We start from the raw sequence: 14,169 nt of genomic DNA, 5'->3' as shown, positions 1-14,169 counted from the left end.
ATTCCTGCATTGCAGTGGGTTTGACTTGATGATCCTTAGGGTCCCTTCCAGCTCTATAGCTCTATGTAAGGCAAAGGTAGGAAATGATTTTCATCCCAGGGTTGAATTCTTTTCTGGGCAATCTTCCATGAGCCACATGCCCATAGTGGATGGGGCCAGAGGTCAAAGCAGGAAGAGTTCTCAATATGAATTTTACCATTGTACAGTAGGCTACACACAGCAACCATTCTGCCCTCCATCCAAGCAGCATTACCAGAGTTCAAGGACACATTCCAGAACTGCAAGGGATGTGGCCTGGGGGGGGGGGTTACCCGGAGAGACTCCAAAGGGCCAGATAGGGGTCTGGAGAGACACATTTGGCCCCTGGCCCTGAAGTTCTCCATTCCCAATGTAAGGGAACACAGAGTGAAATTCACTGTATAAAATATAGGCTTGGATTGAAAGATCCAGCTGGTGAACAGGAAGCAAAACCAGCTACAGAGAGATGGAGCTTCCAAGTATGTAGGAGCAGCAGATGAGGAAAGAGAAACTGGCAACTCTCTACCCAAAACAAGCAAGAGATTCTTCTGTTTGCCATGAGGTGCTTTTAAGCAACTATCTTTCAGCATTGCTGATACAGTTGTATAGGTAAAAGGTAAAGGTAAAGGTACCCCTGCCCGTACGGGCCAGTCTTGACAGACTCTGGGGTTGTGCGCCCATCTCACTTAAGAGGCCAGGGGCCAGCGCTGTCCGGAGACACTTCCGGGTCACGTGGCCAGCGTGACATCGCTGCTCTGGCCAGAGCCAGAGCCAGAGCTGCACACGGAAACACCGTTTACCTTCCCGCTGGTAAGCGGTCCCTATTTATCTACTTGCACCCGGAGGTGCTTTCGAACTGCTAGGTTGGCAGGCGCTGGGACCGAGCAGCGGGAGCGCACCCCGCCGCAGGGATTCGAACCGCCGACCTTTCGATCGGCAAGCCCTAGGCGCTGAGGCTTTAACCCACAGCGCCACCTGCGTCCCTATACAGTTGTATAGTTTGGCTAAATACTGAAAAATGTAATTAGTAGTATTTTATAAAAACATATTTTACAGTACACTTACGCATGTGATACAGCCGCTTCCTTGCACTCTCTTATGTCGTTAATACGTTTGTTATAGCTGCAAGTGTAAACAAAATGTATAAACATATTGGTGATAAAGACTTCCCATCTCTCTACAATTGCATCAGAAAGAGCAACTTTCCTTTAACTAACCAGTTCCTGGAAAAAGGCTTCCCAACGGGTCAGTTAAGGTCCTGTATTTAGATCAAATGCCATCTCAGACTTAGGAATAAGTGAACGTAGAGCTAGGCTTCAATTTCTGAACAAAGTTAAAAGGCATGCAACCAAAAGCAAAGTTTAAATTTAAAGCAACTCCAAGAATTAGGTGTAAAAAACCCCAATTCAAGCACAATGAAGAACCTGGGTAAAGGAAAGTGGAGTATTTTATGTGGAGGAAAGTAAAAGGAGGGAGAGCATATGCAAGATGCTGCTGCTTTCTCAATCTCAACCCTAGATATCACTGAATTCCACAAGACTTCTCTTGTTCATCTATCTCTCATTTGGCACTATATGCATATATATAGCGAATGCAATAAAATCTAATCTATATCTATATTTCAAAAACCGTACCCTCTTATGTTTACAAACAAGTCTTCTGCAGCTTTGTGAATATGGAAAACTTCATCCCGAAACAAAGCCAAGCAAGAACTGCTTTGAAGAGCAAGCTTCCAAAGGGTCAAAGCAGTTGCATCACTGTTCAGGACTCCATGGCACAAAATAAACCCAACTTTGAAAAGAGAAAGAAAAATTATGCATTATGTAAAAGTCATGGTGACAAATTCAAACTGTTGTCTGTACCACCAGTGGTCCACAAGCTTCATTAAGGTGGTCTGCAGCATTCAGTGGATTTGTAGTTGAAGATAGGAGATGACACATCCATTGTATTAAATATTCATATTGATTTTTAATGGTATTTTAATTCTTTGTCCTATTTCTTATATTGCATTTAACTGTATAGGTGTCTCCCCACTTGAATGCAATCAGCATGTGTGTTCCAGCTGACACACATGAAAAAAGGTTCAAAAGGGGGGTGGAACAGGGCCAGAAGTGAAACGGGGCAATCCTCACTTACGCACATCCCGGTGATGCGCATGGCTGGCCCAAAATGGAACCCCCATGTAAGTGGGGATTCCCCTGTACTACAATTCCATGGAATGCAATAAAATCTAATGTAAGAAGAAATAAGCAGCACTAAAAACACAATTAAAAATCATACAGCATCTAGCACAGTGTATTACAATTGCTATAACAAGCTGAAAAATCATTAAGTGCTCCACTAAGATCCTCAGCAATTTTCAAGGGGTCCATGGGGGGGGGGAGGTTTGGGAACCACCGTTTTATAGGAACATGGGAAGCTTATAATGAGTTAAACCATTGGTCCATCTAGCCCAACAAGGTGACTGGCAGGAGACAGAAAGGAGCTTCTGCATGCAAGTGAGATTGCTCTGTCACATGTGTGGTCTTCCCCATAGATTTATTTTACTGCAACTAACAGGTAAATCCTCGACCTACTTGTCATTCAACAGTCAATGGACTGTAGTCAGCTAAACAGTTCCATTAGGACAAGAGCTTTTGGCTGTGCAGCGGAATTTCCCTGCCCTCTCCTTTCCCCACTATCTGAATCTGCTCCAGAGGGTGGGGTGGGGGGGTGAGGGAACCCAGAACATATTAGGAAGGCGACACATGAGGGAGTATGAGTAAAGGAAACTCCATTGTGTGGCCAAAAGTGCTTGTGCCAGTGGAAATGTTTGGATGCTGCCCAAGTATCCTAACGTAAGTCCACAGCTCACAATAATCAATTTAGGAATAAAGGCTTAATATAGAAAATGCACAGTAGAAAGAAATGCTGATAAATCTGATTATAAATTTGCAACATCAACATGGGAAGCAATTTTTGAAAGAGAGGCTCAGGTCCCGCCCTACTGGATACGATAGCAAAACATTTTACCCATAAATGTGCATTTTACCCATAAATAGTATATCTTTTTTCTAGCACATCATCTGCATTTAGTCACGCTGCAAAATGAAATTCTACAGCATGTATAAGTACTCTTGAACTGCCCAAATACAGTAACGAAACAGCCAACGGTGTCAACTTGCACAAAGAACTTTATAACATGCAAAGGAGTCTTTCTCTCCTCCACCCTGCAGCTCCCACCCTTCAAAAACTCCTCTGGAGATTTAGGAGAACCTGTGAGAACATATTTGATGGGTGGGAAAAGAGAAGGGGAAAGTCCAATTGCATCTGCTGGCGTGATGTTTGATCTCACCCATAGGACAAAATCCAGCCAAAGTTAAGTAGTTAAAAGTTCTATTACTTCCCCGTAGATACCAATGGAATTAGAAGTGCTTAGCTCTGGAACATGCTTACAAAATTCCAATACCTCAGAACTTAGAGCTTACACAATTGTAACATTGCCTTTTATTAATGGGATAATGAGATCAGAATAGCCTCAGCCTAGCTCCCGTATATGAGCTCCCTGCACACTCCCGCCCAGTATCTTCACTAAGCTAATAGCTAAGTCAATACCAATGCTAGCCATGGTTATTGCTAAGCACAGTTTGTTTTAAAACCGGGTTTGAAAATTGTTAAGGAATCCTGATAAAGACCAAACCTTGGTTACAATTATGTTGGTTAGCAATGGTTTAAGCTACGTGTGCATTTTGCACATATGAAGACTGGGCCTTGGGAGACAGAATGAGTGCTCCTGCTCCCTTAACCATGGCTAAGAGGTAGGCACTGTTACATCTGAACTGACCTCGTGGCTCCATTATACATGAAAACAGCTGTAAAGAAACAGGAAGCACTTCAGTAGAACATCAAACTTACATATGATCCACTTCTCCATTGTATCCAGAGACAGGTATTCGCATGGCATCTGTTTGTAAAAACAAGCTGTCATCAGAAAATGACACTTTGCAATCTAGTTAATACATGAGCTCTGGGTACAATACTTTAAACAAGACTGATGAAATAATAACAGCTCTCTAAGTGGAATCATTTATTTAGGGAAGGGCTGCTTCAGGGGTACAAAAGGGTTTAAAGAACACTTTCAGGGCTTCTCCACGTTTGCTCTAAACCAACTCCTCCTGATCCTTTGTGTGGACACACCCTGGAAAGGCACGGTCCATATGCTGGGCTCAGTTTTAACTCTAGGAGCTTATGGTACATCTTTTTGGTTCCAGGAACAAATGGACAATCTATGCTATGACCTAGCAGCCTGATGAGGCACACAGATCAAAATGATCTTAAATGATCTGAGATCCACTTGTTACTCACTCTGGCTTTGAGGCAGTGGGAAGACAGCTGGAGGACAGGTAGAGTAAAATTCATGGGAAGGTTATTCAAACACTAGCAAGAGACTATTATTGGGCCTACTCTGTGGTTAAGCAACTATTCTTCTGCATCTTCTCAGTGTCATTCAGCAGAGCTTTGGAAATCTGGCCCGGGGCAGATGCAACAGAACCTTTGGTATAATGCTGCAACACATTTGCAAGACACTTTGAGGACATATCCCATATCGATTATGACATGACTCCACTTCTTGTCCACACGTCCCTCAGAGAAGGCACATGGAGAAGGGTCTCTGATGGTGAATGAAGCTCAGGTATGTTCATATGAGCAGAGTTAACTCCTGAGGTATTTGGGTCCTGAGCTGCATAAGGTTTTATATATTAAAAACATAACTCTGAATTGAGTTTGGAAAATAATTGGTAACTGGCACAGTTGTAACAGAATTAGTGCTAGACACTCAGATCAGAGTCAGAAATCTGGCTGCCAAATTCCGTGCTAGCTGCAGTTTCTAAACCATCTTCATCAGCTGCCCCACATATAACACACATGGCAGTAATTAATCTAAAGGTTACTAGAGTGCAAACAGCAAAAGTTAGGGTCATATCTGGCCCACCAGCTGATGCTGATGGAAGGCACTGTGCGCCATTGAGGCCAATTGTGCCTTGAGTAACAGTAGATCCAGAAGTACCCCCAAAGTGCACACTTGTTCCTTCAGGGGGAGTCTAGCCTCATTACACACACACACACACACACACACAGAGAGAGAGAGAGAGAGAGAGAGAGAGAGAGAGAGAGAGAATGAATAACCTCAGCTGGGAATTTTCAAAAGCAAACCTCACAAACTTTAAGTTCCACAGAATTGAATCAAAGTAAAGTATCGTACCGTGTCTGACTGTGCAGGATTAAGCATTGTGCTGGGAGCGCTGATGAGGCTCAAGAGTTGTGCGTTTCTCCATTGGTCAGCTGAGAGGTTTCGTCGAGGATAGACCATCTGGAGTGAGATTAGGGCATCTGAAAGAGCCTAGAAAACAGTAAATACAAACATATTGTTTTGAACGATTAGCAGTTAAGTACAATAAATACAATTTAACGTTTTTCTAATCTATTCCATTATTACAGTACTCTCAAGCATCTAATGGTCATGAATTTCATGTCTATCCAACGCTGTATGAGACAAATGCCGGGACTTGATATATTTTTTCCTTGCCTCACAAACTTGCAACCTTTGCCAAAGGATTTTAAAATTTAAAATATTATTTTAAAGTGCAAATTGTAAGTTCTTAAATAACTAGGTTGATATTAGAGAATTTGGATACAGTATAAGCATGTGAAGTCAAATGGGCCTTAGAAAGCACTGCAAATAACAAGGCCAGTGGAAGTGATGGTATTCCAGCTGAACTACTCAAAATTTTAAAAGATGATGCTGTTAAGGTGCTACACTCAATATGCCAGCAAGTTTGGAAAACTCAGCAGTGGCCAGAGGATTGGAGAAGATCAGTCTACATCCCAATCCCAAAGAAGGGCAGTGCCAAAGAATGCTCCAACTACCACACAATTGCACTCATTTCACATGCTAACAAGGTTATGCTTAAAATTCTACAAGGAAGGCTCAAGCAGTATGTGGACCGAGAACTCCCAGAAGTGCAAGCTGGATTTAGAAGAGGCAGAGGAACCAGAGACCAAATTGCAAACATGCGCTGGATTATGGAGAAAGCTAGAGAGTTCCAGAAAGACATCTACTTTTGCTTCATTGACTATGCAAAAGCCTTTGACTGTGTCGACCACAGCAAACTATGGCAAGTTCTTAAAGAAATGGGAGTGCCTGATCACCTAATCTGTCTCCTGAGAAATCTCTATGTGGGACAAGAAGCTACAGCTAGAACTGGATATGGAACAACTGATTGGTTCAAAATTGGGAAAGGAGTACGGCAAGGCTGTATTTTGTCTCCCTGCTTATTTAACTTATATGCAGAATTCATCACGCGAAAGGCTGGGCTGGATGAATCCCAAGCCGGAATTAAGATTGCCGGAAGAAATATCAACAACCTCAGATATGCAGATGACACAACCTTGATGGCAGAAAGTGAGGAGGAATTAAAGAACCTTTTAATGAGGGTGAAAGAGGGGAGCGCAAAATATGGTCTGAAGCTCAACATCCAAAAAACGAAGATCATGGCCACTGGGCCCATCACCTCCTGGCAAATAGAAGGGGAAGAAATGGAGGCAGTGAGAGATTTTACTTCTTGGGCTCCATGATCACTGCAGATGGTGACAGCAGTCACAAAATTAAAAGACGCCTGCTCCTTGGGAGAAAGGCGATGGCAAACCTAGACAGCATCTTAAAAAGCAGAGACATCACCTTGCCAACAAAGGTCCATATAGTTAAAGCCATGGTTTTCCCAGTAGTGATGTATGGAAGTGAGAGTTGGACCATAAAGAAGGCTGATCGCTGAAGAATTGATGCTTTTGAATTATGGTGCTGGAGGAGACTCTTGAGAGTCCCATGGACTGCAAGAAGATCAAACCTATCCATTCTTAAGGAAATCAGCCCTGAGTGCTCACTGGAAGGACAGATCCTGAAGCTGAGGCTCCAATACTTTGGCCACCTCATGAGAAGAGAAGACTCCCTGGAAAAGACCCTGATATTGGGAAAGATTGAGGGCACAAGGAGAAGGGGACGACAGAGGACGAGATGGTTGGATAGTGTTCTCGAAGCTACCAGCATGAGTTTGACCAAACTGCGGGAGGCAGTGGAAGACAAAAGTGCCTGGCGTTCTCTGGTCCATGGGGTCACGAAGAGTCGGACATGACTAAACGACTAAACAACAACAACATAAGCATGTTATCCCTACAGTCAATTTCTAAGCTGAACCAATGTATCTACCAGACAGAAAAGCCTCCTTTAGCTAAATATATGTAAATGAAGAACCAATTTGATTATTTCTCAAAGACTCGAAGCTTGCTTCAAACTGTCATGGGCACGGAATATTTATTTCCTACTCTGCTTTTTTTGCAAGGATGTGGATAGTCATGGCAGAGTAGGACAGAAAGGAGCAACACTGGCAAGAAGTGAAGATAACAGACCTCAGGATTTTGTGGAGAATGTATATGGGCTAAAAGTGGGATGTTTATATGCATGGTCCCCTTTTCAGGTGTTCTAATTTTGAGAGGGTTTGAAGGGGAATTCTAAGTGCATTCACCTGAATGTGCTTAGAACCCCCCTTCAGACCTTCTCTCTAAATATGGGAAGGTTTGAAGTAGTATCAGTGTGCAGGGAAACATTGTGCATGCACATCCCCAACTTGACCTTTTCAAGCCCACACTTGGTACCTTAGTCCCACACTTAAGCCTGCAATCCTACGCTCACTTTCCTGGGAATAAGCCCCAATGGATTCAATGGAACTTTCCTCTTCTAAGTAGACATCTTCAGAATTGCCATTAACCTCACAAACTATCATGGGTTTGGGTTGTCTAAATGAACTATTTAATTCTTTTAAATGCACACAGAAAGAGGGGAAAGCTTGTCAATTTTATTAAAAACTGCTTATCCTCAATTTTCTCTTTTTTTAAAAAAAAGGGGGGAGAGACAGTCAGACAAATGGTCAGAAAGAGGAGAAAAAGGCTTATACATACTTTACTATGTGGTACAAATTCCTCCATCATCTTCTTCAAAGGGTTCTCATAATCCACAATCATCTGGCCAAGACGTGGGTATTCCCTATCACTAAAAAAAGCAACAAACGAGATTAAGGAAAATGCATTGTATAACATGCTCCCAATCATCACAAAAAAGACATTCAGTGTGCTATGCATTTTTACCTTGCTCCATGTGTCATCTCATGAGCATAGTTGTACAACCCTATGATGGCCTTCCGCTCTTCAATCCGAGACAGCAATATCATTAGTGTTGTGTAGGTTATGATTAAATCTAGGTAGTTCTTTGTTAAATCAAAATTTACAGTCTAGAAATGAAATACAAGAAAAGGTTTTGTATTGTAACAGATTACTCATATCATCTTCAAGTTCTAATCCTTCATACATTTCATATGCATTTGAAACGTCTCACACAACTTAAAATTAGCACCTATTAGACCTATTAAACATAGAGAAGCACCTTAAATATATTATCTTTATTTACTGTAGCACATACTAAACACTAAAATGTGTAATAGGTTAGCACAACTCAATGGACTCACTCTTAGAGGACTCCAGGCTGAATGGCCTTTTCAGGTATTTCCAAGAATTATGTTAGAAAGCAGTGCATACATAAAGGATCAAAACTCCCAGACAAAACTAATACATTGGAAGTGAGCTACAGCATCATTTGACCATTTTCCACCTTTACTGCAACTAGAGGAATAGGTCAAGACCAATGTTTGAACAGCCACATCAACTCCCAGTCCATTTCCAGGCACAATTTCGTACTATTTGTATTGATTTAAAGGCATAAACTATTTAGGACTCAGGTCATTTTTATCTCAGCTGCGCAGTGTAATCCTATGCATGTTTACTTTGAAGTAGTTTCCCAATGTGTTCACTTGTGCTCGCTCCCTAGTAAATGTATTAAGAATTGCAGTTCAATTGGATTTTTAAAAACTTTTGTGGACTTACAATATCAAAGAAGACTTGGCAAACATCAATAGTGTTCAGCAATTCACAGACATGGTCCTTGAAAACAAAAAGAGAAAGGAAAAATCTGAAATTATTACTGGACATTTTTTTCTGAATTTGGAAAAAAAAACCAAAAACACACCCTCAGCCAATAACAGCAATACGTTTTTTAAAAAAACAATTTTTAAAATACCCATTACTTTAACATAGAAAGCACTTTTAAAAAGCAATTCATAATAAATTATTTAATCTGCAGCCAATGGTTGTGAAATTCTATCAAGGCCTGCAAGAGCAGCTGAACTGTACTTCAGGTGCCTTACCTTAAATTCCATAACATCAACAAACGTGAAGTAATATAAAGCCAGATTCTTCAGAATCTCTGATTTCTCTTTCTGCAGCTGAGCAAGCTGTTGCTACAAATCAAACACACACACACATATAAACTAAACAGTTCTTGGAAACAAATGCATAATTTTAAGAAAGCCAAGGAATCGTACTTGCAAGAAGCGGGTACACAATTTTTTACAGGGATCAAATGTTTAGTGCATTTCTCCAATAGCAAGGTCTTCATGGTTGTGATTTTAATATATGAACAAACTAAGGGGCACAATTCCTCCTGCCTTAAGCTCAATAAGTCACTCTCCCTCCCATTGATGTAAGCATCTACCATTCTGCTGGCAATTGTCAAGAAAACAGGAAGCCAGTGACTGCTTCCCCTTCCTGACCTCTATCCAAGCCAGACTCTGACCTGGAGAGGGAGGGCTAGATGGGCAAGTAACAAACAAGCTAGCTTCCCATTCCAGGAACTGGCAGCACACTGCTGCACATGCAAACCTCCCTATCCACATGGGCCAGGGGGCAGAATGTAGAAGCAAGGGTACACCTTTGGGCTATATGCAATCCTTCCAAGCATGTTAAGAAAGTGATGGGTGCCCACATTCTGCAACTAAATGCTTCTTCTAATAAGCGCCAACTACCAGCTAATTAGTACACATTAGTACCAACATTATTAACTATAACTACTAGAGATTAGAGAGTGTTAAAAAGGAATTGGTTATACGAGTAATTAGCCAAAGCAAAACCATTAATGAGCACAAATCAGCATGAAAGAAAATAAGGACAGATTTCTTGAGGTGGGAAAAGAGGTGACAGCAGAGTTTACAGATTTTACTACGGAGAAAACAATACGCTTTAAATTCAGAACTTACCAAAAAGAATATCCAGGCAAAGCCACGTTAAGCATGCAAAATAAAATGTAGATACAAACATAAAATACAGTCACGGTTCTTTAAGCAGTCCCATATAACACAATATACATTAAAACACAAGCAACAAAAGAAACAAAGATGAAAAAGAAGCAAGAGGATAGCGTGTTAGACACTGGTGAGGAAATGGAAGAGAGACTATGAATACAAGGATATTCAGTAGTTGTAAAAGTAGATTTTCACACTGTATTTTTCAGCAGTGATCAAATGTGTTATTCCTGCAGGATACAAACTAATCAGTAGAAAGGGAAAGAATAAAGTTACACAAAAGACTAGCGAAGAATTAGAACATCTTCTTTCAACTTCCTATATTAATTTTTTAAAAAATAATTTCATGCCCTTCAAATGTATAGAGCATTTAAAAACACACATCTATGATGAGTATTTCAACCCAACACATCTATGCCACACAGTTGTAAGCATAAACTAGATAGACAATGTCTTCCATAAAGTTGCACAGGGATTTTCACTTATTTTCATTGATAAATATCACATTTTAAAATTACATTCTTCCATTTGACATTAATAGAGGGGGGGGACTTTTACCCAAATTCAATTTTCATTATACACATATGGATCACAAAAATGGAAAGCATTCCCTGTTTCATAAAAAAGCTGGTTCTCACAGTCAACAGAACTATGAAATTGAAGGTTGGCATCTCATGACTCCTGGCCACTGCAATATTGAAAATCCTGGCCACTCTAGTTTTTTGTGTATCTAGGTCAGTGTGGCCATCCATTTCTACTTTGTCTTTACATAGACATCATATATCAAAGTCAAAAAACAATAAGAACATTTCCAGTACAAAATAGACTGAAGTCTAATGGAGCCTGCAGGCAGCATATTTATGTAAAATAAAATTTACATATTTTGCATGTAAAAGTACATTCAGCATAATCTATGTTTAAATAGTATGTAGAGCCAATTAGACTTGTGTATTTTGTACAGGAAATGCTGTCATTGCTCGTATCTGGGTCTATGTAAGGAATAAATGAATGACCAGTTCAACTACTTTGATACCATAGAATAATCAAAATATTAAAAGAGGGTGGCATCAGCAACAGAATCTTGATAAAAGTTTACCTTTTGAGAAAAATGAAAGGTAAATATTGCGGGCCCAAATTCAGGAGGGTCTGTATGATTCTCCAATTCATGAACACATAAAAAGTCTAATATGATTAAGGGCCTTTCCACAGTCACCTTCTTTCATATGCATCTAGCTAAATAACTCTCCCTTGACATATATTACTTATATCTCAATCATACACACACATTCTGCAATTGGATAACATCATACAACATCGTACTGGCTAGACATAAATAAGAACGGCGGGGCGGGGGGCGGATCAAGGAAAAGAAACTGAAAGACCACACTGAGCATTATACAGCATAAGACAGTAGCGTAACCACATTAAAATGTACACACCTTTACACTGGTAATGAAACAAAGAGCAGTTAAGTGTATCAATGTACATTATTCAATCTTATGGCTATATCCTTATATATTATAGTAGAATAGTTATACAGAAAAGTATCAAAAATTAAGGTTGTTTTCTGAAAATATTTATCACTTAGTGAAGAAATATTTATTTCACCAAAGCTATCAAACCACTTAGCCTTTTACCACAGTTTTAAATGTTTTATGCTTTTTATGTTTTCTGTAGTCAAAAAGCAAGACTGGTAATTAATTCAACTTTAAACAGTATTTACTTATTTATACCTTTCCCGAATTAATGTTACTGATGCTAGTCATTACATGCCTTCAGATAGGGGGCTGATGAAAATATTAGACCCCATCTCAGACTACTTGTAATGATTTTTTTCCCAGGAAATTTTGTCCAATTAGATCTATAAACTACGCCAGCCCACCTGAAACGTATGCCAAGATTCAAAAAACCACAAAACCAGTCCCGTGATCCCAAGAGAGCTTTAGACTCACACACACCCCTTTTCTTTTTAACCCCTCTGGCCTCCCAAACACTGCATGACACACTGCTTTTGAAAGGGAGGAGGACTTCAATAGTAGTTTGTAAGGGGGGGGGGGGAGGTGGGAATTAGCTGGAAATTCCAGTGCAACAGGAATTTCACTTACCACAACATGTGTGATGACAGGTATGAGTCATCCCACCAATGTTAGAGCTGCAGAGGTGTGTGATCACTTGGGAGTTGAATGATGACCACCTTTTCCCCAACATTTGGAGAAAAACTTGCAACTGGTTGGCTGCTGAACTGCTACGGAGCCTGGAGCACCCCACCAGCATCTCCCCTCCCACTTTTCCAACTGCAAGTTTAAAGCCGGGCTGTAATCTGACCCTGGCCTTATATATCAGATAGCATACCAGAAGTGAGTGAGCGTGTGAACGTTATATGTACAGTGGACTCAGCCTACTGTACATATAACCTATAACCTAGGACTGTATGTGAACAGCACAAGTCAGAAGTCCTCAAGAACAAAGGTTAATACAAATTATTGTAATTAGTATAATTAACCCTGTTCTTTTTTTACGGTTCTAATAGAATCAGATATCTGACTACTATTCTGTTACCATTGCTGAGAACCAGCTGCTTTTGGTCCACTGTCACCTGGTGGTAGCCATTCTCTCAGGCTACCTGAACTATTTCCATTTTAGCTGGTTCTACAATACAGCTGATTATAACTTTAAAAACTGTTGCCCGAGGTTTTTTTTCCCTCCTCCTTTCCCATCCCTTTTTCACTGAGTGTTATATCTTTCATATTGTAAGCCTGAGCGCAGGGATTCTCTTACTACTAATCTTTGTAAGCCCCCCAGAGAGCTTTTCCAGTTAAAGAACAGGGCAAAATTGCTTTAAAGAAGCAAGCCAAGTCAAAAAGTGGACAATATTCAATGGGTTGTTTGGTTATTTTCTATCCCTATCTAAAATTCCACTGGGCCTTGTGATTCAACACATCTTTTTGGTCTCAGCACCGAGATGGGGGGGGGGTTTGAGGGTCAAGGCGGATTAGTTATTCTACATGTGGGATTTCAGATAGATTTCTAAAAATTGCCTAAATAGGCTAGTTGTCCAATATTCCATCAAATAATATCAGTATTGTTCTGCAAGTTACACTGCCAGAAAAAATGCAAATGTTTTAAATTATTCATTCAAGATCTTGTCTACAGGATTTCAACCTAATATTAAAATAAAGCTTGGATCTTTAGTGTTACAGCAAGTATTCCAGAATGGCTCATTTGCATGCTTAGCCTGAGGGCTTCTCTTTAAATACAGATATAAACCCTATTAAAGTACCATCTCAGCTTGCTCCTAGTTAAAAAGCAACTGATTGTTTAAACTTATTTAACACAATCCTTCAAGAGAGAGTTCAAAAAGGGGAAGATTTCAGCGGTTTTGCTTTTAAGAGAGCTGGAGTACAGAAAGTATCAGGAACCCAAAACAGCTCAATAAAAAAAACCTGAGAAAATCAGAACAGGGGGAAGTGTACCTCAACTCTTTACAGCACCACAGGTTTTAGCCTTTCAATTGTCTTCTTATAGATAAGACAAATGGCATACCAGAAATATGCATACCACCCAATGTAAATATTACAATGGCACACTTACTACAGTTTGATTCCAGGATATCCTAGAGCAGAGCTTTTCAACCCCTTTGAGTCCACGGCTCCGTTGATCACCTACATTCTTTCTGCAGCATCCCTGTGGGGCTCTGTAACCCAGTTATGTCACCCCTTGCCTGCAGAGCTGGCAGCCCCTTACTCCTTTTCAAACACCCTTCCTTGTGGAGTGTTCCCTCAACCTCCTCTCCTATCCCCACTCCTTGGGAGTGCTTCAAGCAGCTGTCGCCACTGCCCCCAGTCTCTGAACCACCTGCCCCAGAGAGAGCTGTCTCCTCAGGGGCCTGGGAAGAGGATGCCTTGGTGGCCCAACAGAGACTGGCCAA

General features: G+C 40.7%; 1 protein-coding gene across 4 annotated transcripts in view; it reads right to left on the bottom strand.

Annotated features, from left to right (window-relative positions):
* Positions 1-14,169, bottom strand: part of NCKAP1 (NCK associated protein 1) — a 49,248-nt gene that overhangs the window by 21,440 nt on the left and 13,639 nt on the right. For 2 of the 4 annotated variants that reach the window (XM_079976652.1, XM_079976654.1), the window contains 8 exons: positions 9,309-9,401; positions 8,989-9,045; positions 8,197-8,339; positions 8,011-8,101; positions 5,261-5,398; positions 3,913-3,961; positions 1,653-1,809; positions 1,084-1,140 (listed from right to left, as the gene is read on the bottom strand). In XM_079976652.1, coding sequence (XP_079832778.1) covers positions 1,084-1,140; positions 1,653-1,809; positions 3,913-3,961; positions 5,261-5,398; positions 8,011-8,101; positions 8,197-8,339; positions 8,989-9,045; positions 9,309-9,401 — 785 coding nt within the window. The remainder of the gene's footprint in view (positions 1-1,083; positions 1,141-1,652; positions 1,810-3,912; positions 3,962-5,260; positions 5,399-8,010; positions 8,102-8,196; positions 8,340-8,988; positions 9,046-9,308; positions 9,402-14,169) is intronic. The other 2 variants (XM_079976653.1, XM_079976655.1) reach the window with 1 other exon arrangement.

The sequence above is a fragment of the Podarcis cretensis genome (assembly GCF_951804945.1).
Source record: "Podarcis cretensis genome assembly, chromosome: 1".
Taxonomy (NCBI): Eukaryota; Metazoa; Chordata; class Lepidosauria; order Squamata; family Lacertidae; genus Podarcis; species Podarcis cretensis.
This window is presented reverse-complemented; position numbering and strand designations above follow the sequence as displayed.